This window comes from Microchirus variegatus (genome assembly GCF_963457635.1).
Source record: "Microchirus variegatus genome assembly, chromosome: 16".
NCBI lineage: Eukaryota > Metazoa > Chordata > Actinopteri > Pleuronectiformes > Soleidae > Microchirus > Microchirus variegatus.
Window position 1 is genome coordinate 8,065,544 of NC_139817.1, and position 26,956 is coordinate 8,092,499.

The 26,956-nt window shown below is 40.0% G+C and overlaps 1 protein-coding gene across 1 annotated transcript; it reads right to left on the reverse strand.

The window, feature by feature from the left end:
* Positions 1-4,487: 4,487 nt before the first annotated feature.
* On the reverse strand, positions 4,488-25,224 carry LOC310938244 (neuronal membrane glycoprotein M6-b-like; the record flags this gene model as incomplete). Its single annotated transcript, XM_083902729.1, has 7 exons — positions 4,488-4,727; positions 6,186-6,251; positions 6,345-6,418; positions 8,120-8,306; positions 8,777-8,936; positions 10,019-10,205; positions 25,155-25,224. The coding sequence occupies 7 exons, from the start codon at positions 25,222-25,224 to the stop codon at positions 4,575-4,577; spliced, it is 897 nt and encodes a 298-aa protein (XP_083758855.1). The 3' UTR covers positions 4,488-4,574.
* Positions 25,225-26,956: the final 1,732 nt, after the last annotated feature.

Consider the following 26,956-nt stretch of genomic DNA (forward strand, 5'->3'; position numbering starts at 1 on the left):
AAAGTTTTTTTCGGTCCAAAACTTGACAAAAACGTCATACTATACTATGTAGTACGTCCTACTATACTATGTCTTCCATAATGTGACCATTTTTTGAAAAAAAAAATTGGTCCAAAATCTGACTAATTTTTTGAAAAACGTTTTTTTGGTCCAAAACTTGACAAAAACGTCATACTATACTATGTAGTACGTCCTACTACACTATGTCTTCCATAATGTGACCATTTTTTGAAAAAAAAAATTGGTCCAAAATTTGACAAAAAAGTCATACTATAGTATGTCGTCCAAAATTTGACAAAAAAGTCATACTTTAGTATGTCGTCCAAAATTTGACAAAAAAGTCATACTTTAGTATGTCGTCCAAAATTTGACAAAAAAGTCATACTTTAGTATGTCGTCCAAAATTTGACAAAAAAGTCATACTTTAGTATGTCGTCCAAAATTTGACAAAAAAGTCATACTATAGTATGTCGTCCAAAATTTGACAAAAAAGTCATACCATAGTATGTCGTCCAAAAATTGACAAAAAAGTCATACTTTAGTATGTCGTCCAAAATTTGACAAAAAAGTCATACTATAGTATGTCGTCCAAAATTTGACAAAAAAGTCATACTATAGTATGTCGTCCAAAAATTGACAAAAAAGTCATACTATAGTATGTCATCCAAAATTTGACAAAAAAGTCACACTAAAGTATGTCGTCCAGAATTTGACAAAAAAGTAATACTTTAGTATGTCGTCCAAAATTTGACAAAAAAGTCATACTTTAGTATGCCGTCCAAAATTTGACAAAAAGTCATACTTTAGTATGTCGTCCAAAATTTGACAAAAAGTCATACTATAGTATGTTGTCCAAAATTTGACAAAAAGTCATACTTTAGTATGTCGTCCAAAATTTGACAAAAAGTCATACTATAGTATGTCGTCCAAAATTTGACAAAAAAGTCATACTATAGTATGTTGTCCAAAATTGGACAGAAAAGTCGTACTATATTTGAACTACATTTTCATATTTCATAATTAGTTGTTGCCAATATATATTTAGAATATAATTGTTGAATGAGTGGAACAATCGCGACAAAACGTATTTTTTTTCTCCAATTAATACTCACGCATTGACTCAGCAATTTTCTGCCACTCCTGCTCTTTTGCATCACTTTGACTCAGAGTTGATTGAACTGTTTTCACCTGTTCTGAAACCGAAAAATCAAGAGTTTGAAAACTCAGAGTTGGTCAAGCTTGAGTTCAGGTTTTAACTCAGAGTTTGTTGAACCTGCTCTGTGAAACAGGCCCCTTTTTTCCTTTTGGAGAATTATGTAAAGATTAAAGATGAAGATTTTCCATTTGTAGCACCCTTTCTGTCCACAGGGTGGTGTCCCTGAGTCAAAATGTGAGGGGTGAACACCCAGTTTGTGGCTAAATTTGGTAATCTTAGAAACTGTTGCCTATTCTTCTACTCTACTGTACTGTGTATATATATATATATATATGTATATGTATATGTATATGTATATGTATATGTATATGTATATGTATATGTATATGTGAATATATTTGCAGTAAATGATACCAATTACACACATGTATGTAATGTTTCATTCAATCTGTAGCATCTAATTCCAAATACATTTGTATAATGAGCACAATCACTTGAAAAATTACATAAAATAACAGAAATTAACATTGTTAATTGATTATTTTAGTGATTTTCTACATTTTTTGGACTTGATTGGACGTAAAACAGCTAACATTTGAACATTTTCTTGTGTATAATGGTTATTTTTTCCACATTTAAGTAATTACTTAATATGTTTCGCTTAATAACATTTTTATTAAGTGAAACATATTAAGTAATTACTTAAAACTGCTATAGTGATCACTTAAATATCTGCAATGTATTGATTATTTTGTGATTACACTTATTTTCCCAAGTCCCAAGGTTTCATAGGTATTTTTTCCACAAATATGTACATATATATATATATTTATTTAGTTTTTTAGGACACACAAGAGCCAAAGTCAAAAAAAGAGACAGGAGACAAGAGTGTCACGATAATAAAAAATATCGGTTTTACTAGAGAAGGTTACAAAAATCATCACTATATGGGAGTCATAGAACTGTTTGAAACTTAAAAAATCAAAAGCATAATGAAACACCTACAGGGACTACAATGCCATCAAAGTACAATGGAGTTTTCTTCTCTCTAGAAAAGATTGGGCGGAGAGAGGTCAGAGGGCGTGGAGGAAGAGGAAGAGGAAGAGGAAGAGGAAGAGGAAGAGGAAGAGGGGGGGGGGGCAAACACCGCCTACCATAGTTGTCAGTACAATTGACTACACATCACCTGAAAAACTGCAAAGACAAAGTCATGTCTCCTTCATGCAAAGTAACGAGGAAACAACAACACCCCGACACGTAGTATTGTCTTATAGGAAATTGAAGTTTGCCGTTTTACATCAACCCGGCGGCAAAAAAGCACGTATATTTATCAAACATAACACACATGGCAATATAGTCCTTTTTTTTTTATACAGAATAGACAGCTGCACACATGGACGATACTGACATGCTTCAAGTAAAAAAAAAAATCTACTCATCTTCAGGGTTTTTTCTTCTTCTTTTTTTTTTTTTTCCTAAGGGCAAACTAACCAGTGACGACCCATATAGAATATACTTTTATGATTTGTTAAAGAATATTTGATTATAAAATCAATTTATGAAAATTCCTGACTTGTTTTATTTCAGAGTGTAAACATCCAAAAAACAGTATCTGCTGCTTGACATTGAGGATTAAAAAAAAAAAGAAAGGAAAAAGGAAAGAGGGGAAAACAAAACAAAATAAAAAGTTACTAATACAGAACCACGAGAAGTGCTCAGCTGCCTAAAACCCATTAAACAAACAAAAAAAAAAATCTCATTTGAAAATGTACACATCACAAGCATCTCACTCCATCATATTCATATCATGACTGCACTGGATCCTTCTCATCCAAGATGTTACGTTCACAATTATTATATCGAATTCTGAGCTAGTATTTTGATCGCTAACACGTATCGCAAAAGGGTACATTTACATATATTCATCATGGGGGGAAAAAAACTAAACACCTGTGTCCTCCCTGTTCGTCTCTTTGGGAGGTGTGTGAATAATTATTTTTTTAAAGAGTTGGTTATTTACAAGTGGAACTAGAAAAAATGTCGAAGAATTCACACAGGACAGCGTCCCGATCAGGAAAGTGTTTAAGAAAGTGAAAGAACAAAATCGGCTAAGATCAGATTTGATTCTAAATTCATACCTGAGGTGTGCGAGGGTGGAATAGTTCATTTTTTCTTCGGTCGATCGCGTAATCCTTAACCCTTTAACGCCGAGCGCAATTACGTGGCAGTTTGTGCTATCAGGAAAAAAGCGTGTGGTTGTTACGGTAACGTCACTCGCGATGTTGCAGGACGCCGGCGAATCAGCGTCTTTGTCGCCAGAGAGGACAGAGTTGCAAAAACACCTGTACACAGCCTGGTTTTGGACACTGAGACAAAAACTCTCCATTTTAAATGTTTTACACTGTTCATACTTCAAATTTAACACGTCAAATCTGGAGTTTGTTCATTGCTAATACGCAGTAAATAATAATAAACTTTTTACTCACGGGACATTTTCTGGCCCTTTAACGTCCAGACGGACATTGGATTTTGAGGCGCAGGGGGTTAAAGGGTTAAGATACCTCATGGTTTCGTTGTAAATTTGTCGTTGTAAAGTTTCTTAAATAGTGCAACATGTATCAAGCAATAAGCAATAAAAAGTTTAAAGATGAAGAAGAAAAGGTACAAAGGAAAAAAGGTCATAAAGGAACCTGGCACACATTTCAGAGTATTAAAAACAACAACAAGATTCATACACATTCACGCCATATATTCATATATATATATATATGTATACATATATATATGAAAGAGTGTTTTTATATATATATATGTATATATATATACAACACCAACAAAATGGAGGAAGGTGGTCGCTGACAGCGAAAAATGTTTTTTTTGTATGTGTGTGTGTGTGAGTGTGTGTGTGTGTGTGTTTTAGGCTGTGTCACGAGGCTGTGCTGGCTCAGGGCGCGAGGCCGTCACAGCCGGGGGCCATGTTCACGAGCCGCCGCCCAAAAGCACGAGGGGATGGGGAGGTGTGTGTGGGGTGTGTGGGGGGGAGACGCTTCTGAACTGATGTACCCGTACATGAGCCTGACCCGGGCGGGTGGAAAGGCGTGCAGGCGGGGTCGTTAGGGCGAGCTCCACTGCTCTGAAACATCTGCCTCCGCCTGACCCCGTCACCTCTCCTGACCCTCGATGCTCCTCCCCTCCAGTGTGGCGGCGGCGGGGGGGTGCTCCCACAACTGTGACTCAGCACTTTTGGAGGGGAAGAGGATGGAGAATCGTGAGACCGCGGGATTATCAAACATTACCGAGGTGGTTTGTGTGAAACGGCGTGGACGGGGGGGAAGGGGTAGAGATGGGTGGGTGTTTTGTGAGAGGTGAGGCGTGGACGGGAGATGGGTGGCGGCAGGAGACGAGCTTCTCCTCGTCCTTATGAGTAGGAGGAGGAGTTCTGGCCGTCTTTTGAGCGAGCCTCGGCCTCGACGTCCTGGTCGTCCTTGGTCTTGATGTCCTGGTACTCGTGTGTGGAGACGGCGCTCCTCAGATAGGCCCAGTTGGCTGCCAAAATCATCAAGTAGTGGATCTGATGGGAGACGGTTTATCTTTTGTTAACCCTTAGAACATTTCCAATACTACTGGACCATTCAAAAGTTTGGGCTCACTTAGAAATGTCCTTATTTTTGAAGGAAAGGCACTTTTTTTTCAGTGAATATAACAACTAAACGACTATTCTAGCTGCAAATGTCTGGTTTTTAATGGAATATGTACATAGGTGTATAGAGGCTCTCCAGGATTCTAATGGTATATTGTGTTTGCTAATTGCGTTAAAAGGCTATTGGATTATTAGAAAGTCCTTGAAAATCCATGTGCAGTTATGTTAGTGCAGCTGATAACAGTTTTGCTGTCATTATTTAGTCATTATTTCTAATCTTGTCAATGTCTTGACTATATTTTCTATTCGTTTTGCAACTCTTTTGATGAATAAAAGTGTGACTTTAAATGGAAAACACAACAAAATTGTATAGGTGAGCCCAAACTTTTGAACAGTAGTGTATGTTAAAACATACAGTATATACAGAGGCTATATAGAGTGTCTTATATCCTTTTTTCAGCACAATCTAGACAATCTGTCTATCTGTCCGTCTTTGGGCAATGAAGTGGCAAGATTTTCTGCCCAAATGAAGATTAACAACATTCTTTCTGGCATGTGCAGGCCACCGTAATTGGCTGACACACTTTGGAAAGGGTGGTTTTGAGTGGAGGGGGTCCTTTTATTTATTGCAATCCTCACTTTCACCAGTAGATGTCAGCAGTGTGTGAAAACATAAGCACCAGTACTCCCCCTCATCCACATGAGGTGGTATTACAAAATCATTTCAGCAAGTAAAATATACAAGAGGATATTAGTGATGTTCACAAATTCTATTTTGTATTTAAATAACTAAAAACTGGACTTATGCTACACATTTTGCCAACTTGTATATTTAGATTATCCTTAACATTTCCAAAAAAAGACAACAACACTAGAATAAAAGCACCTGTACTCTAAATAGTGAAATTAAGATGTGCCAGCGCTTCATTTCAACAACTGGACGTCACAAATCCTTACATCGTGAACCTTTAATTTCAACAGCACCTGTTTGTTTTCGATGAGATCATGGAACGGTCACATGGTTACGCTCTACTATCATAAAACACAGTTCAAGCGGTGAATGTTCCAACCTTACCATGTTTCCACCGCCTACATTTCGTAAACTACTACACAGCACTGACCCAATAACATCTGCAGAGGTGCTCCTCGCTATTGTTTTTTTTAGCCTCCCCACTTCATCTGAAACGCACGCACACACACACAAAAAAAGTCCGCCTCCACAGCAGAGTAAAGCTCACATTTTCACACAGCAGAGCCAGGCTGCAGGGTACGATTCTAACCCAGGAGGACGACACGCCGACAAGCATGAGAGGCGGGGTTGCTATGGCAACCAATAAGCACGCCATGGCAACGTGCATATTTCTTGGGCAAATCACACGAGACGCTTACCAATGCGATGGCGGTGGCTCCGGCTCCGGCGAAAGCAACGATGTAGAGATGGTAGGAGAGGTAGAACTGTGTGACGACAAGAGAGAGAGACAGAGGAGTGAGGGGATGAAAGGATAAGTGATAAGAAAGTGAGAGGGTCAGGTCAGAGTCCTCTCTCACCTCATTCGTGTTACAGATGTCTCCCAGTGTGGCGCCGCAAGCTTTTCCCGGTGTGGCGGTCCAGGGAATAATACCTGCGGGATCACAGAGATGAAACGTCACGTGTGTGGGACAAGAAGCTTTTTCCCTCTTCTCCCCTGAGAGTCACTGTGTGATTGAAGGCATTATGAATGGAAGATTAAAGGACACATGGCTGCTGCTGCTGCTGCTGCTGCTGTCCGAGCCTTTGAGCCTCTACCATGGGCAAATATGGACCTTTATTTCAATTTTATTGACAGACTATTGAATCATGATTGATAAAGTAATTATGGTCATATACAATGACTCTGTATGCCTGCTGTAATTGGGGTTGAGATTCTTTAACAGAGTGGATTCAGCTCTGACTGCCAGTGAAGCATATGTGGTCCTCGTCCTCGTCTGCGAGCGAGGGCCAGCTGTCTCTCAAATGTGGGTCACATGCTGTACATGAGACAGATAAGCAGATATATGCAATCACAGGGGAGCGATACTGCGCTCAATAATCAGGTGCGGAATAATCTAAATCTCCTCTTTATGTGGGAAAGAGATGAAAACTGTATGTGTTTAATCCTGCAGGTGAGTCTCTGCGACACATGTAAGGGGGATGAAATATTTCTACTCATGCACAAACCTAAAAAACTCTCGACAGTAACTTGACAGAAACAAAGTAAAGAGCGTAAAGCAGACCATTTACATTGTCTATAACGTGTCTGCATGTTTAAATGATATTATTATTATCAATATCACTACATGATGAAATGTGTTCCTACGTATTCTGTAAGTCTCGAAGACTCAACCTCATGCTCCCCACGGGGTCATACCTATGTTCCCCGGGTCCTATGTTCCCCGTTTTCCCAAAAAAGGTCCTATGTTCCCCACTTTGTATGTGACAGGGAACCCTAACCCTACCCTTTTTCAAAAAAAGGGTAGGGTTAGGGTTAGGGTTAGAGAAAGGGTCCTATGTTCCCCGGTCACATACAAAGCGGGGAACATAGGACCCTTTCTCTAACCCTAACCCTAACCCTACCCTTTTTTTGAAAAAGGGTAGGGTTAGGGTTCCCTGTCACATACAAAGTGGGGAACATAGGACCTTTTTTGGGAAAACGGGGAACATAGGACCCGGGGAACATAGATACGGTCCCCTCCCCACGCTAGGATTCCAAGATGGCTGCCACTATACAGTACAAACACTGCTACTTTTACATCTTATAGCACTTCTGTTGTATTTGTTTCACAGTAAATCACGTGTACACACATAGTACTGTTTATTTTTTAAGTGTAGGCATGTTACTACGCTGTTTGTGTCGCTAGTATCGCTAACAATGGCATGGCAAGTATATAAACGCTTTAAAATAAAAACTAGGACTTTGCTTTATGGAGGCCGCCATCTTGTGCTGCCATGTTTTTTACGGCAGCCTGAATTTCACATTTTGAATTTTGAGGCAGAATCTCACATTAATTCTTTCCATACACCAGTGAAGAAGACCGAGGAAATGGCAGAAAGAGTGAAAGAATGTTCATCCTTCTTGGTATGCATAGGCCACCATAGTTCCTTGAGGCGCTTAGAAATTGTCTAACCATTACATGTTATTAATTTTTACTAATTGGACCTTTAACAGACATTATAGATGAGCTAATTCACAAAAATAGCATCGTTCAATCATATATGGTGTATTATCTTCACAGCAGTGAATTCTAAATTGTTATATTAATTGGTAAAGAGTGGAGAATCCACTCCGTGTGTGACGGGAACTAACCATACTGCCTGACGTCCACACAGATGGACTCGAGCGTGGTGATGATGTCGGTGATGTTGTTGTAGAAATCCGGTGACCTCATGGCAGCGCAGGTGTTCGACATGTTGAAGAAGAGGAACACGGGGATCGCCGTGAAACAGAAGATGGCGAGGAAGGCCAGCGCGAGGATGTAGGTCAGGAACATGAACTGCAAGAGCAAAGTAAAGTTTGAGTCGCACTATTACTTGACGAGCACCGCACAGTCACAGTCTGCGTTGAAGCTAATGTTAATGGAGGGATCAGAGTAAACAAAAACTAGGCCAGATTTACCCTCAAGGCTTAACTGGGTTTTTAAGTGAGTACATGTGTGTACACAGGATTTTGCATTCTTCTAATAAGTGTGTCACGTGTGATTGACAAAATATAATAAATCACTGTTTCCTGTTTGTTCTTTTAACCCTTATTGCTCATGCAGCCATGGTAAATTACCCTGGGAGTAATACACAACTCCTTATATGGACATCCTGTGTGTTTATAGGTCACATATTCAGGCTTTACAAAATGTGTTTTGGTGAAAATGTTATTTTATCTGCCAAAATTAAAATCAATTAATCAAGAAATCACTACTACTCATCAGTCTATTGTGAGTGTACTTGTGTACTATGTGCATGCACGTACAAAGGCAGTGATACAGCGTCCACAGGCGGTGGTCTTGAAGTCGCTCTGCAGCTCCTTCTTGATGGCACTGGTGGTGTAAAAACCCTCAGCCAGCAGGATGATGGCGTAGACGAAGAAGAAGGAGGCGATGCCGTAGATGATGTACTGAAAGACTTGGATCCTGAACACAGGCAGAGCGGACGTTGTCGTCAAAAAAACACGAGACATAATGCTTGGCTTCTTTGCAAATGTGGAGTAGCTAAACCCACTCTTCTGCTGCTAACTCCGCCCAATGCCTAATTTTGAAAATAAATGTGGAGTGAGAGTGATTTAGGAGTGATTTAGCGGTTACCCTTAAATTGAAATACTAGCATCACAGATAGCAACGGAAACAATAAGGCTGTGACTAACTATTGCTAGTAGGTAGTCACAGTTGACTAGTCATAACTGAATCAATTAGTCAGCTAATGGGATAATAACAACTCTGCTGATGCATAGCTACTGTAGAAGGGCGAGGTGTAGTTTTTACAGTGTGTTATTCTCGCCTCATTTCTTTTAGAGAGAGAGACTTAGACTTAGACTTCCTTTTATTGTCATTGCACAGAGAACACAACAGTGAAAAACTGGCAACGAAATGTCGTTGCTTGGCAACCGGTAAAGAAAATAAAATAAGAGGCAGCAAATAAAATAAGAGGCAGACCAGATTAATTGTTGATCATCTGTGTGTTATTGTGCTGATCAGATTGTGCATGTAAAAGCCCAACTAGGGTGAAAATTAGCACACGTACAGCACATCAGTTGCATTCTTTGTATTGGAACTATGTTAAACTGTATCTTAACTGTAAGTTTTGAGTTTTCCAACTCTCCTACTCAGAGCAATCTCACCAACCCCGACATGGGATTCCAAGATGTCTGCCACCACCACACCAACACTGCTAATTTATGGTTAATCCTACTTCTTTCGTATTTGTGTGTTGCTACACTGTATGCTAAAAAGTACCATGTAGTACCATTGGTTATTATTAACTGGTATTGCTAACAATGGCTAATAACGTCCACGTTTTTGTTTTTCCCGACTTCTCAACTGGCAAAGGCCAGCCAGTTCCGGGTTCCGACGTAAATGGAACACAACATGAGTAAGTCACCTGCTTCATAATTTTTAGTTTGACCTGGGATTGCATTACCTGCTTTAATTGCTAGTGGCCACTGCTGTACATATTTCACACATTTTACGCTTTTAACCCACCCACAGTGGGGACTTACACTATGGCGAGCGTGGCGTGGTCGGTGGGGACTGTGGAGAAATGGTTCTCCAACATGGTCAGCGTGCCCGTCAGCGCTACGTGGCCGCAGCCGCAGAACAGAGCCACGCCGGAGAAGCAAAGGATGGTGGCCACCAGGGAGGCGTAGGGAACCCCGCCCAGACATTTGATGCAGCACTCGAAGCATCCTACGGGGGGAGACAGAGAGAGAGGAGGACTCATTTACAGAGAGGAACACTGGTGATGCAAGAAACTTGCCCGGATAGCGAACAGGCGCAACAAACAACAAACAACAAATAATCCAGGTCAGATCTGAAAGGGAACGAATTGCTGAAGGCACAACAAAATGTTTGCTTTGAAAGGGCAGAAGAGACTTCAAACAGCACTGGTGATGACACACGGTGCAAAACTCAGGCCTTTTGTTCACTGCTGTGAAGATTCAAGATCACACTGTTTGAGGCTGAGTCAGGCATATGTGTGTGTGTGTGTGTGTGTGTGTGTGTGTGTGTGTGTGTGTGTGTGTGTGTGTGTGTGTGTGTGTGTGTGTGAGAAAGACAAACAACAGTCTTTGCTGTCAGCCATGTTGAGCAGCTAATCGTGGTGTCTTTCACAGTTAGTGCGCATCCACTCTGTGCTCAGCTGGGAGTGTTGAATATTACATGTCAGCGGAGCTCGGGTAAAACCCGCTCCTCTCTGCTGTTTGTCTTTAAAGGCAAATTTTAGACCAGATTGGGCGAATAAATCATAATCTAATCCTAGATAAATAATTGAAAGATCATCAATCACGGTGGCACAGATTCTTACTGTGTCTTGTTCTGGGGACACTACAAGACTTATCTTATCCTGTCTTATCTTATCCTATCATGACTTATCTTACCCTATCTCGTCTTATCTGATCCTATCATGACTGAATTTATCCTATCTTGTCTTGTCTCATCCTATCATGACTTATCTTACCCTATCATGTCTTATCTGATCCTATCTTGTCTTATCTTATCCTATAATTGTCTTATCTTATCCTATCATTGTCTTATCTTATCCTATCATGAATTATCTTACCCTATCTTGTCTTATCTTATCCTATCTTATGTAGATGTGGTGCATTTTAAAACAATCTGATATCAAGGATTACCTTATCTTATATTGTCTTATCTTCTACTATCTTGTCTTGTCTTATCGTATCAAGGGAAGAAATAAAAAAAAAGAAATTCACTTTTCATACACCTGTTTTACATTTCCGTCTTTCTCATTTTTCACAAATGATCTGAAACGCTCCCTTTATGATGATAAATGACTTCTGTGCAGGACACAGGCAAACATGATGCATACTGCAATCTCATCATTGACGGACGAGAAGGAAGGGAAATAAGAATTGCACTGAACACGGGAGTTGTGTCTTATATAATGCCTGATAAAAATAGCTCCTTCAGCAAAGTAGGAAGTTACTGCGCGGGCGGGGGTGGTGGTGGTGGTGGTGGTGGTGGTGGGGGGTGGGGGGGGGGGGATAAAGACAAAATGAAGGGTCTTGAGTGCACCACTTTGCTGTTCCCATGACAACCTGCTCAATCTACAACTCCAAAGCATCATTATTTCATACTCGGAAGCTAAATATTTCACTTTATAAAGCCTGGAAAACATAAGTGAACACGTGAGATGTGTTTTAAAAACCTGCACGTGCTGAAACAACTGGAGCTGGAGTACACACACACACATTCACAAACACTAACAGGCTCTCCCATGCTTGCGTCGCCGATTCCTTTTCATTTGAAATGAAAGCCTTCCTGCTCAGTTGTTTCTGAATTAACCGTTTGGTAAGCTGCAAACATTATTGATGAGATTAAAACAGCCGATTGATTTGTCTGTCAAGGGGAAACAAATCACCAAAAAAATCCCTGAAAGTGCCCTGAAATCCCTGAAAGTACTTAAAGCTGCAGTGCGTGACTTTTGGTGATTGTTTTTTTGTTTTCGTTATTTCTGCCTTTGTGAAAATAGAAAAAATAAACATTAACAACATTGCTGTGTTCCTTCCAAAAAAGGACTCTGTCAAGCAATACTATCAGACCTGACCATGGGAGCGTTTGTGTGTATACAGCAGCAGAGCAAGGGTGGGCGGGGACGAGATCTAAACACTGCTATATTAAGAGACACAGAGAGTCGTGTGGAAGCTGGTAGATGATGTAATTTAAATCACTTATTTGATTTCCATTCCATTCACTCTCACACCTACGGTCAATTTAGAGCAGGGGTCACCAACGTGGTGCCCGCGGGCAAACGTTGATATTGTTTTTAAAAACTGGTAATCGTTAGGAGTAAGCACTGGAATGAATGTGTATGCAGTTTAATGCATAATATTAATCATTTAAATGGTAAACAAACAAAAAAATATTATATGGTAGCCCTCCATATTATTTTTTACCCTTAAGGTAGCTCTCTGTCTCAAAAAGGTTGGTGACCCCTGATTTAGAGTGTCCAATTGACCTAATCCCCATATTGCATGTTTTTGGACTGTGGGAGAAAGCCGGAGAAAATCCACACACACAGTGGGAAAACATGCTAATTTAATTGATTTATAATATTTAATAATTATTTATATATTTGTAAATGTATATTTAGTATATGAGCACACAAAAGTGATCCACAGAAAGCTGGGCGGTAAATGTTTGAAGTAATATAAAAGCATAAAGTAAACTCTGTGTTGTTTTTCTCAGTCTGATCAGTGATGAAGATGAAGTTCGTTGTGTAACGCAGCGGAGCCTCTTTGCATAATAGATCCAAATCCTATTAATGTTAATGAAGGAAACAGGCTGATGGAAGGGAGTTGATAAGGCTGTAAAATGCCTCTAAAATCCCCGAGCGGAGAAACAGGCCAAGCCTTGGAAGGAGGCGGAGAGAGGGAGGGAGGGAGGGAGGGAGGGGTAAGCTGGTCTTCTAAAATAAAACTTCACCCCATGGTGAGATTGCCTTTTTTTAAATGCAACTCAAGAATTCCCATGTGCTAATTATCCCACTTTTACACAACTTTTTTTTAAAAACTTATTCCACTCCTTTATTTAAGGAAAAACTATTCCTTTAAAGCTCAAATGTGTGACATTAAGGAGAGTTTATTGGCTGATATTGAATTTACTACTCTGGCTGCAATTTGTCCTCTATTTCTGATAACTTTATTATGTAATTTAAACTTTTAATGCATTTATACTCAAATCAAATCAATGGAATTATATTCGCATAGTGGCAAATCACAGCATACATTATCTCAAGGCACTGGACATAGTACAATGTTAAGAGATAAAAAAAAAGACAAAACGAGAAAAAGAAAAAAAAAAACACGAGGGGTGTCCTTGATTCAAATTGATTTTCAATTTTAAGGTCACGATCCTCAATCTTTTTAGTCTCGGATCATTGGTTTTATGTCATGATAACCAATTTAATTTAATAATTCCGATTTCGATTGTGCACATGGTGTCATGAGAGACATAATGTCCGCAATGTTTGCCATGTAACACACTAAGGCCTTATTGTCAAATGTAAACCATTTATGAACAATACGAAGGCAACAATAACCAGTAAATGCTTAAATCCAGGCTTTTCCACCACTGAATAAGATGTGCTTAAAAAAAGATTTGCTGGATGTCCTCCATTTTTACCTTCGCACTGGTACAAAGTCGCGCTATGCAGCCCAGACGAAACACAAACCCTGACCCACAGCTTTACCATTCCAAACTGTACCGTGCCATGATGGAAACACAACCTGATGCACAAAAAAAGGAGAATGTAAACGCCACAGTAGTTCCCTCACGCTTGGGAAAGGAAGGGGCTTCAGCAGGAGTGCAGGACTGTAATATTTCGGCTGGTTCTTCTCAGCGGAGCAGACTCATCTGCTCTGCCTGTGGCTGCGATGGCTGTTTGTCAGACTCACTTTTAAAGTGCGCTAATGGGAAACAGACAGAGCCGGGTGGTCAGCTCCGGGCCGGCCCTAATGGAAATCGATGGACGTTTCATTAGAGTAAGAATTTAGATGACACACCGGGAGCAGCCCATTGCTCTTGTTTCATACCTCAGTGCACCTCCACCACCTCTATCTCTCTGGCCCCGTCTTACTCTCCACTCCTGTCTCTGAAATACGACCACATGCCCACACTGTACTTACAGTGAGCCAGCTGGACTTAATCACCGAGACAATACGACGAGCTCCTGTTGCAGTTCTGCATCACATATCATCTCAACAATCTCAGAGCGGCTGCCGTTCATCCGTTTGCATGCATTTGCTGGACAAAAGCAATAACTGTACCTCAGCTTACATTAAAATCAATTCAATCATTGTTTTGCAGTTGTGAGAAGAGTGATAAATTAATGCTTTACAAAAGCAAGGAATTCAAGTGCGAGACGAAGGAGAGGCGACGAGGAGCCCGAGAGAGGGAAAAGACGTCAAAAGAGCAAGAGATTGTAGAAGAACAAAAGGAAAGGAAGGTAAAGAAAAAGGCAGAGCGAGTACAAGGAAGAAGAAGAAAAAAGAAAGAATGAGAGCACGAGAGGAAGAAAGTGTAAGGGAAAAGCTGCTCCTGGCCCCAGGGCCGGCAAATATCAGTTGCCATAGCAACGAGTTACCCACGACCCAGTTCAGCTTTAGCGTAGTCCTTCGCTGCCGCTTTTCTCTCCTCACTCGCTCACACACACTCTGATGAGGAGTGATACATGCTCATTCCAATAGAAAAAAAAAAGGCCGTTACTAAAAAGTGACACTCGTCAGGCAAAGAAATATAACAACGCGTCAACTCGTCTGCAGACGTGCAAATCCTACACCTTTCTGACAAGCTTTAAGTCTGGTTTCATCACAGTTCCTGAGGCAAACGTTCTAATGCTTTCAAAAAAATCTGCTCAAGACAAAACAACAGTGAAAACCACAAACAATTAGGAAGTGAATGTTCATCATTTCATATTTCAAAAGTCATGGGCAGTTTCTGCCCATTTAAATGACATGTTCAAGCTGTAGTATGTCACTGTTGCTCTACAACAGTTAAATAACAGCCAGATATGGAAAGTGAAAGTTATCTTGGAAAAAGGGGCAGAAGAACTCACTCACTGAACATTTTTTTTTTACAATTCTACAGCCATAAAATCTAAATAAATCCTGAGAGGATTAAACAAATATTGAAAGAGAACTTAAAGGACCATTGTCTAAAATGTAAAACTGAAATTAGTTCCATTTGACAGAAATTGAAGATAAAATAAGGCTTTTAGGGCTGGGTCTGCCGCCATTTTGGACTATCATGTTTTTACAAAACACCTCTTTAGCTCTGATGCTAACTGACGGCTACATAGGTTTTCCAACACACTTGGAGAGGAAGGATGAAAGGAAGGAAATTCACCAATAAATGTAGCTCAATTTTACACACGGTACCTTAAAGGTTAAGAAATTATTTTAGTGTTTTGCTGTTCTTGTCCCAGTATACTGTACAAGCACTTACCAAGGAGTTGTTGGTTTTATTGCATTGTCCAGACTATCTGCATGAAACATCACGTACAACCTGAAGTCCTTAACTTCCTGTCAGTAGACTCTAAGGCCAAACTGTAAGGTAATTTAAGTGATTACAGTTGTCTTTTAGCAGTTGTTTCAGTAGTTAGTCGGGAAGGGATTCAACACGGCCTAAAATGCCATCCCTCTGTACACAGTCGCTGCTTAAATCTATAATTCATCACTAAATACTCTTGGTAACTTCTGCAGACGCCAACTTTAGAAGATGTCTCTGCATGTCTCTTTGGCTTGGACAGCTCAGCGGAAAACAGTTGCGGCTGGCTTATTGAAAACCAGGAAGTGACCGTGCAGGGACTTTAGGTCCTTTAGGTGAACATATGCAAACGTATACATGCTATAGTAATTCAACCCAAAACCACATGTATTTTAAAAGTCCGGCTTTTGTTGCACGAACACAATAATCTTGTTGTAATACTCTGATTTTCTGTTTTTTTACTGGACTACAAACACGTTTGATGCTGTTTGATTGGATGAATGATGAATTCTGACATCTTTTGCGATTATTCTTCGCTTCCTTTCAATCAGCCGACAGCCAAGCGAGGAGGTTTCCCTCCCTCTGATGCTCACAGTTTGTATTTTGAATACGCATTAATGTCAAAAAATATGTTCATCTGTCATCTGTCAATAAAACTGTCTGGATTTGTGGGCCGTAGCTGTCCGGCAGGATTGATTTCCCTTTGCTGTCGATGTCTATAAAGCAGATTTGAATATAAATTCAGAGTAGAGGAGGGAGTGCGAGAGAGATTATATCGACTGTCGTGTTAGTTAGATGATTTGTGTAAACTGTACAAGTCGGAGGCGCAGCACGATTATCACCAACTGTGAGGACGCAGAGTGCATCTGCCAGGACTAACAGCATTAAAGCTTTGTTAATATTTCAGCGGCCAGTGAGGTTCCTGCCCGCGGCCATATTCCAACTTCGAAGTGCTGTATTCATTATGGGGCAATTTGCTCACAGTGCATTGTGGGTAGACTGTAACAGTAGTTGAAGAGATCCTTAGAGAGAGAGAGAGGGGGAGTGGGGCAAAGAGAGGAGAGGTGTAGGAAAGTAAAAGAAAGAGAGCTGGGGGGAGGAGAGATGGTTACACGGTAAGCTTTGATGAAAGCCTTTTGAATGTTGACAGGAAACATGAAACAGCACATTCTAAATGAGCTAAAAACAGGAAAGTACTGTATATCGTATTATTGTCTACTGCCACTAAACACAACACGAGTTTAATAATTCGAATGTTGCAAACAAGGAACCAGATTTTCAGATATGATAAATAATCAGAGTTGCCACTTTCTCTCTTTTAGTTGTCTTTAAAAAGAAATGGTGAAAGGTCTTGTCTTCAAATTGTTGATTTTATTCAGCAGAAGCTTCCTACAATGAAAATGTAAAACCTGCTTCATAACGTATTATTGTTATGCTGTTTACAAAGCTTTTAACGCTCGGATCGGTGCCGCAGGTGCATCCGTGGTAAATTGCTGTGGGAATAATACACAACTCCTTATATGGACATCCTGGGGGTGTTTATAGGTCACATATTCATATTCAGGCAAAACATGTTGTTGTGTCAAAGTTATGATTCATTTCATCGCATTTGTAGTAGGGATATGTGGCAATAATTGTGCAGAAGTCACTAAAGTCACTTTTCTTTTTTCTTTTTTTTGACGTATTTCCAAATTGCACAAATTCAAACCAATTTTAAAAATGTTGAGTACTTTTTGCCATAGGATATATTAATATAAATATTTAAAAAAGCAGCCGAAAATTGTGTTTTAAGGGTAAAGTAAGAAGAATTCACCGAGGACAGCTCAGAGAACAGAGGCCGTGAACACAGCCGTACACGACCTCACATTCTAACAAGCAGCATGCCAGGGCTGAAGACATCATCCGTCTGTGTGACCTTAACATATTTCATTAGCACCTGGATGCTACCATCTATCTCTGGAATCATGTTCTCGCCACTCAACCGGTATCTAAACTCGTGTTTCCAGTGTAAATCAAGTGGAAGAGTTCAATTTGGTGCAGCATGGTACGACATTTTTGTTGCGTTTAGCCATTACCGATATAACCAGTTCCATTTTTTGGCACCATTCCCTTGGGGGTACCTTGGGATATCCCATGAAAGTTGAGGCAATTTTAAAAAGCACTCTGTCACTAAGAAGAAGAAGAAGAAGAAGAAGAACTTCACGATAATGCGGGCAAACAGCAGCCAGACTTGTTGTCTGAGCTCTGATTTCTGTGGAGACGACCTTGATTAGAGCATCATTTCTGCGTCTATTAATCTCCCTTCAACACGAGTTTGGGAACAACAGGCATCTAGTTGGAAACTAAAGTGTGATTAATGGAGCCTTTTAAGGTAAGGTTAGCTTTTTCTTGCAAAAAGTAATTATTACATTTACTATTTACTTCATCAACTTCCCAATCATTCAATAACTAAACTCCAGTGCTACCAATCAGTTTTACTGGCAGACCCAGATTGTAATTTGAGTCCAGAATATAGTAATCTCCACAGAGATCTTGCTGGAAGCATCACAGTAGTATTTATTTCTCATAAAGCTGCCTTTTCAGCAGATTCCACATACAAAAAAATAAGAATAGATGCACTGGGGGGAAAAAAGCAGAAGGATGACCACAGAGAATGTTCAGGAGGATGTGAGGACTCCACTTTCTGCCCAGAGGAGAAGAAAAAGATGTAGATTTGGTCAAGATGAAAGCGTTACTTCAATCAAAAATAAAGTCAACGTGATATAAATAAAAAACCCTCTTAGCAGAAAAGGGCTTCCACATCAGAAATGTTCAAGGTAATAAAAATAAAAGGAGAAATTCTGGTTTATTTCCATCTGTATTCGATTCCCTTTGGGGCTTTTTTGTGTTATAAGTGAGCACAATCATACACTGCAAAAAATTGTTTTTAAGGAAGTAAAACAAGCCCCATTTATGGGAATTTGTTCGTATTTTTTTCCCCTATAATGAAAAATGATCTCGGCAAGCAAGTTTTTCATGAGGAAAATAATCTAATTTTAAGAAGTAAAATATCAAACTTTTCTTCATAAGATTTACAGCTTAATCAAGTAAAGAAAGAATTTCTTTGCTCGCAAATCTCAATTTTTTTCCTTGTTTTAAGGCACATTAAAACGATACATTAGTTTAATATATTCCAGCCAAGCAGAATTTGCTTAACCCAATGGCAGAGTCTTCAATTTAATAAACTCAAGAATATTTATAATAATATCTATTAGCGCTGTTTTGCAGTGTATATTAGTTGTACTCTTACTAATTTCCAATTTGATTGTATATTGAATTCTGAACAGTAAAAAGTAAACAGTAGCCATCATTAACATAATTATTTCACATATTGTTTTATTAAGAGTCACTTTAAATAATCTATTTGTTATATGGAGCAAAGAATAAATGTTAATTTTGAAGGAGCTGAATACTCAAACTGATCGACTCGATCAGCGAAAATAGTTTGCTGTTTTATGTTTTGAATGTATATACCTATTTTTTTTAAAATGCATTCATAATCAGAAAGTCATATTGTTTTCCAGCTCTATGTCTGGTACTACTTAAACAACACTCTTTTGAAGAAACTTTTAACCAATGTATTGCTTCTATCTCAAAATAGGTCCAGATTGAATCAGTAAATAGTCTTAAATTGGGCAAAATTCAACCAATTTGTCTGGGGACCAAAAAGAAATGGCATGTGACCCATATGTGGGTCATTTGGTATTTTATGATTTTCTCTTTCTGATATCCGAGTCCTTGATTCTGACCAATACCGACACTGGATATCGTGAAAAACCTCTAAAATATCAGTGACTTTCACACCTTCTACAAGTCATTTATCAAAGTCCGCCATACAACTAGGGATGAATGAGCCAATACGATACCCAGTATCCCTGGATGGGATATCGTAGATCGAAATCTGATACAATCCCAAAATACTATAAATCGCATGTTTTACTACGCAAAGACATATATATTGGACGCGAAAAACGTGCCATCCTTACATGTATCTGTGACGAGCGCTAATCGGCATCACACACTTCATAGGACTGTCGATGAGAAGAGCAGATTGGGAATCAGTGGGCGATGGAGGAACGCCAAAGGAGGTTGGCATGACTCAGGAACAAGACATGCTGCGCCAACCTGCCACTCGCTGCTATTCATATACCCACCGCAGACTAGACTTCCAACTGAGGTGACTGCTTTTAGTGATTCTGCTTAGGTCGGAACGCTCATTTAAACGTAGCTTTTCAAACTAGGTACTCACACAAAGTTGGACGCAACTTTTCAGGGTCAGAGGCGGCAGATTGTGGTCCACAACCCAAGAAATCACCCGTTCATCTACAGTTACATCAACTCTGTTGCACACTTATGGCGTGTTTCCACTACACTCTTAGAAATAAAAGTGCTAAGTAGAACCATATAAGGTTCTTCGGCTTGACCTCAGAGGAGAACCCTTTTTGGCTTCCTTTTGGAGGGTTCCACCAAGAACCCTTTTAAAACCCTTTAATTCAGGAAAGGGGTTTTAAAGGGTTCTCTGGATCAAAATGGTTCTTATTGGAACCATTAGTGTTACCAAGAACCCTTGAAAACCTTTCTTCGGGAAAGGGTTTCTCAGAAGCAAATGGTTCCAGGTAGAACCTCAGCCCTTGTAGAAGGACCTTTTGGAACCCTTAGCCCAACCCGTAGCCGCGTTGTGATGACTCCGCCCACAATGAGGCGGTACTTCGTAGTGGCAGAACGCCAATACACATACGTACTTTGTGATGATATAAGCAAAGAGAGATGATTTAGCTTGAATCTAAATGTGACCACAGAGAGGAGACTGATGCTGAATGTGGACACAGCAGCAAACCACACACACACACACACTTATTCTCGGCCACACAAATAAAGACTTTTCAAACCACAGACACAAGACATTCCCCATAACCACAATTGGTCACTGACCGTGCCACACAAACATAAAATATACACACACAGACAGTTGAAGGCTGACAGCAGGATGTGGGAACCTCACACACCTCTCGGGTGAGACGTTTTAGTTCTCGTGACAGTAAATTACGATCAAAAGCTGTTTAATTTAACATTTTAGCCAATCAGAAAAGCTTTTTTCGTAAGCTTTTTTGGGTTAAGGACCCACACATGGCTCGTATGGTAGATACGGAGATCACAACATCAGTCGTGATTCGGGTCATTTTTACGCACAGTATATTTTGCCGCCTTAGTAGGTCACTATGCATCAGCGTTTTTGGATTTTGATTTCCTTTTATTCTGATTACTCGTGTAAACATAGCTCGCGATTATGAGGAAACTCTGGTTTGAGCAGCAGTGGCTGTGTCCTTTCATGCAGAACATTCAACAAAACCTGCAGACTGTGATGTAATCTCCTTCGATTCTGATCTGCACATCACAGCCAGGGACACAGAGCCAGTGAAGTGTGGTCTCTCTCACACACACACACACACACAGGGAAGGAAAGGAAAGTGTACAGACAGACGTCAATATAAATTGCCACTCTGATATATATATATACACCTGTGCACACACACATACAGATTAGGGATTATATGAAGCAATCAAGCAAAAACAAACACAAAAAACGAACAGCAGCCGTGCAATCAAGAGCGTGGACAGTTTAGCATAATGACGGCGGCTAATCAGCGTGTCCTCCCAAATACATTGAGAGTTGAAAAATCTCTATATATTGGCCAAAATGTCAATTTTTCACATGGACATTATACAATTATTATGATTGGTTATTGAACATATAGTAGTTTTGTCAGTTTTTTTGCTAATTATTGGCTGAAAATAATCCATAAAAGTACATAATATCATGTTGGATCATTTCATAAATCCAAATCTGGTGGATGGAATAGATAATATACGACCAATATTGTTTTTTAAATTCTATTGTAATAGACTTCCACATCGTTCCATTTGTAGTCGGAACTGGGAATTTCTGAGGTCACGTACCAAGATGGCTGCTGCCACCTATGACATAACGTAGCAGCTACAGGCTTTTATATATAGACATCAATGTAGATATTAACACCTTATTCAGGAAAAATCTTAATTCACATCTTAATAGAGGTAGAATAAGATGTTGATACGTGCTTAATGACTACTAATAAAGTGCTAGTATGCTACTTATATATGTTAGTAAGCACCTAGTGAATGGTGAATATGTGTTCCCTCATCTAAAGTGTTACCACTGTTTTAAATATTTCTGTACATAAAGAAGATTTAAACCACAATTCACTGGTTTCTTCAACTTTCACCGAGGAGCAACAGCAATCTTAAATGATTCATCATTCATAATTATTGATACTGAGTGATTTTTACCAGATCATCAACTAAACTTTGATTTACTTCTGTCATTTAAAACATAATAATTGTATTATACTGGTCAAATTAGATTTATTTTGCATTCAGTCATTAGATTTCCTGTCCAAATCTAAAGTATACAGTCACAACTAAGTGTCTGTCAACTCAAAAGTCAAGGGTTTGATTCCCAGGTCCATAAGTCTGCATGCAAAACAACCTTGAGTGATTGTCCAAAATTATAAATGAATGTAGTCGAGTAAAATGAGTCCCTTTTGAAACGTGTACTTTTGTTTCCACCACTGGAAACTTTCCACTTCCATCTGCTTTTGTGACTCACACACACATGTTGCTGTGGAGCTCTGAAGAGGGCAGCACTGCTGCTGGCACACAATACCCGCAGCAGCGGCACAAGCTCCTTACAGGACAGCACTTGTCTTCTTGTCCCCCCCCCCCATCACTGTAAATCTTCAGCGTCTTGATGGTTGCTATAAGCCTCTGGTCACAATCCAGATGTCGAGCGATTACACCGACAAACAGACAATGTCCTCCCATCCGATCCTGAGCTCTTTGGGTACAGTATATGCTTTTAAGGGCAGATTTTGTTTTCACACCTTGAGCACAGCTGTGCGGGGCTGCAAGGGTTTCACCGGGTCATAATTTCACTGCCTCCACATAAAATGGTGATTAAGGGATTCAGAGGGTTAACTGCCCGACTATAAATACGGCCGCCCTCGTACTCGCCTGTCCTCGAGGACCTGCTCGTACGCAGTTGTTGTGTGGTGTGTGTGTTCACCTGCATGTGTGAACAGCGGCGTGCCTCCAGAGAGGATGATGTAATGTTTTTTAAAGAGCATCGCTGCTGAGGGACTCGCATCTCTAGACTGTTGTGACGGAGCAGTGTCACCGCTGCTGCGGGGTCAAACTCTGGGTTTCTCAAATACAAGTGATGAGGAAGTGTGTTCCTGCCGAGTGAAGTGGTGTGTGTGTCAAATGCCGAGGCAATTTTAATGACTTTTAAGACCTCAAAAGGGAAGAATCAAGACCATTACTGGGGGCAAAGCAAGGGTCAGGCAGCGTGGGACGACGACTGGTGCTAGCGAAAAGGTGCTCATCAGAGTTCATATTTGTCCTCTTACAGCCACCTTTGGTTAGATTTACATTTGCTTCAAACTGTCTTCTTCTTCTACGTTTAAGTGACGGTCATGGTCACAGCGACAAACGAATGAATACATAGGTACAGTATGTCCACAAGTGGGGATATTAAATACAGGCAAAATTCAAAAATAAACTTGAACATTAAACCAATATATACAGAAAATTGCAGACTTTTTAAGACCTTGAATATCAATTATTAAATGTATGACTTTTCAGGATCCATGGGGATCCTGCTCACTCTGCTTTACCAGAGGCCATAGAGAAAATTGCTGATTTTAGCTTGTGGCGGCACAGGAGCTGTTGGTCCAACGCTGCCTCGTTTGGTAAATTTGTGTTACAGAGGCAAACAAAATAAAACATAACTGTTGAACTAACTGTTAACGGCAACTGTGCACTTAAAATAATAAAAGTGCTAAGTAGAACCATATAAGGTTCTTTGGCTTGTCCTCATTGGAAAACCCTTTGCGAGGGTTCCACCAAGAACCCTTTTAAAACCCTTTATTCAGGAAAGGGGTTTTAAAGGGTTCTCTGGATCAAAATGGTTCTTACTGGAACCATTAGTGTTACCAGGAAGCAAAATGGTACTAGGTAGAATCTCAGCCCTTGTAGAAGGACCATTTTGGAACCCTCATTTCAAGAGTGTAATGAAAATCCCTTTGGAGTTTGGTGCAAGCAGTGGGCAGTTGTGGATGTGTACTGAATGGGAATGTTTTCTCTCTGATGGATAAATATAATATAGTCTTATCCATTTATTTCCCATTTATGGTGGTCATTTTTGACCAGAAATCAACAAAAGAATGGCTAAAGTTGAGTAATCCAGTCGAGATTCAATGTTTTAGACTGTTATACAGCTTTTTTTTCCAAAAATGGTGTTTGTGAATTGTTTCGCCCTCCTGCTCCAAAGTCCACAGAGAAAAAAAATCCCACGTTTTAGCTCATGGGGGCAACATGAGCAATGAGGTCAACTGCTGCTTTCATTTGGTAAATTTGTGTTCAGGGGAAATGGGAACGAAAGATTTCAAACACCAAAGACACAAAATAACGCATTTGAACTTAGTGATAACTCCTGCGATCTAAAAATCGCGTGCAAAGGATTGAGCAGTTTATATTCAGATTCTTAGTCTGGATGACATCATGAGGTCTTATGCTTTTTTTTTAATGGATCAAATGTGACCCAAAAATGCAACAAAGGAGCTTCTCTTCACCATCTGAACTGATGGCTGTGATTTTACTGGAGTGAAATAATTTCCATGTATCTGTCAGCAGTGCGTGGGTGCATTATATAGACACGCCTACACAATACACACATACACACACACTGAGCAGCAACAGTTTGGCATTATATGTGGACTCAATCTGGCACATTTGGTGATTTAGTTTGGCTTAAAATCAGCATGCATACAAAACATGATGACTAACTACATGTTGCATCTGTGTGTTTTGAAGAGGATTCACACACAAATACACACACAATGAGGGTTGGATTCAAACAAGGGCTCCCAGTCTCACTGCGGAGCCACAAACACATACAGACAGAGCATCGTTTATAACAAGGACCGAGGCTCTGCGTCAAGCTCTCCTGAATCCGATCACTGCGGCCACACAGACACACAACACACTCGACACAAACACACACGTGGGGACAAATCCGCGATAAATAATTGTAATAATAACAATAAGAAGAAGAATAAACGGAGAATGGAAGCGCGCCTCTCTCTCTCTCCGCCGCCGCACCTGACGGACAACAATGGCGCGCGCGGAGCGGAACAGCACGCAGCTCCACGACGCCTAAATAACCCCCCTTATAATGCAGCTGTGCTTTAAAGAAAAGGGGGAAAATGGGCATTAATATGCTCCATAAAACCAAATCGAGCCTCTTCAAACCCATCGACCCGCCCACATCCTCCGCCAAATCCCATTCTGTCTGTTGCGCACGGTATAACGCGTGAAACGATCAAATTGCGCAGGGATTTGCAGGGAATAATCTCCTGTCAATCGCATGTGCCGGGGATTGTTAAACCAGGTGAGAGGCCAGAGGCGGTGGAAGGCAATGGCACCGCTATTGTGTCGCAAGTATGCGTTAAAGCCGCTGATGGGCTGTGCGCAAAAAATATATATATATTGTACCTTTGCTCTCCTGTCCCTCGTCCTGAGTCTCCTCCGCGTTGGACTCCATGGCAGGCTTTGTCCCGTCCATTATTTCAGAGGGGTATAGTCTCCGTGTGTGTGTGAGTGTGAGGATGGTGGAGGCTGTTCTGTGACTTGATGCTCTCTCTCTCGCACACACACTCCCTCCCTCTCTCTCTCCCTCCCTCTCTCCCTTACAGCTCAGCACTGCCTCCCTCTTTATTATTAACAATCCAGCTTCAAAATGCAGAGGCCCTGTCAGCTTACATTAAGACAACACTTCAGAATTGTGGAGTAAAAAAATGTCTGATCACAACAGTCTTTAATTCCGTTATTCACCAACAAAAAAAGAACCTGGTTCTGACCTTTTTCATGCTGCACATCAGTGAAGCAGAGGAGGAAATGAGGACAAAATGTGCAGGGGAGGTGTAAATATGCAAACTCATGGGTAACCATGCATGCAAGAACACACACACACACACACATATATATACTGTATATGCAAGAACACACACACTCACCGCCCCCTCTCCATCTGGTGAGTTGAGAGAGTCAGGGAGGGGAGGAGTGGAGAGTGGAGAGGAGAGAGGGAAAAAAAGACAAGAAGAAGAAGAAGAGTGCTAAAAGGAGAGTGCAAGTGTGTGTAGTGAGAATGTGGGTGTGAAGATAGGAAAGAAGTGACAAAAATCAAATTATGACAGATAATAATAATAATAATAAAAGGCTGACATTCATGTCTTAGATATTATTAGTGGATTACTGAATGGGCCCAGAGGCCTCTGTGCTACTATCTCCATATCTTCACTACTAATACTATGTTACTCACCCCAGATATCTTTAAAGTGGCCCCTAAGCCAAATATCTCATGTGGTATATCATAATATGGTTATATTATATTTTGTTGCTTCACACGGTTGTAATCTGTGCCGCAGGTGCACCCATGGTAATGGGAATAATACACAGCGCCTTATATGGACATCCTGGGGCTGTGTGTTTCTAGGTCACATATTCAGGCTTTAATTTCCAAATTTTGATTTTAAACATTATGAGTACTTTTTGCTCAGGTGTGTTTATATAGTTGGTGAATATGAATAGAACTAAATTTGCTAAGAATATTGTTATAATAATAGTAATAATTATCACGTCATTAAATGCATTACAGCCAACATTAATTTACATATATATCAGCTTGTATGGTTGTCCATTTTATAATTGATATAATTTGAGATTTCCCTGTTTTTGATAGTAATAGACTTATTTTGCTTTTTAAATATGTTATTATTCTGAAGCATGCGTCGTGTTGTAGGAAAACAAGAACTTATACTTTGAAAATCTGTGAAATATCATCATGAGTATCTTTATCCCTACATCATGGTGGAATATTGTGTTATAATTTTAAGCTCATACTGCTCGCCCACTTCTTAAACAGAATATGTACACAGGTGTATCAAGGCCCATTTCCAGCAACCATGTCTCCAGTGTTCTAATGGTACATTGTGTTTGCTAATCGCGTTAGAAGGCTATTGGATGATTGGAAACCCCTTGAAAACCCTTTTGCAATTATGCTAGCACAGCTGAAAACAGTTTTGCTGGTTCTTTGACGAAAGAAAAGTTATTATTTTGAATAAAAATCATTATTTCTAATCTTGTCAATGTCTTGACTATATTTTCTATTCATTTTGCAACTCTTTTAATGGATAAAAGTGTGACTTTTAATGGAAAACACAAAAACATTGTATAGGTGACCCCAAACTTTTGAACGGTAGTGCACCTTAGATACATTTGCGCTTGCTTTTAAGTTT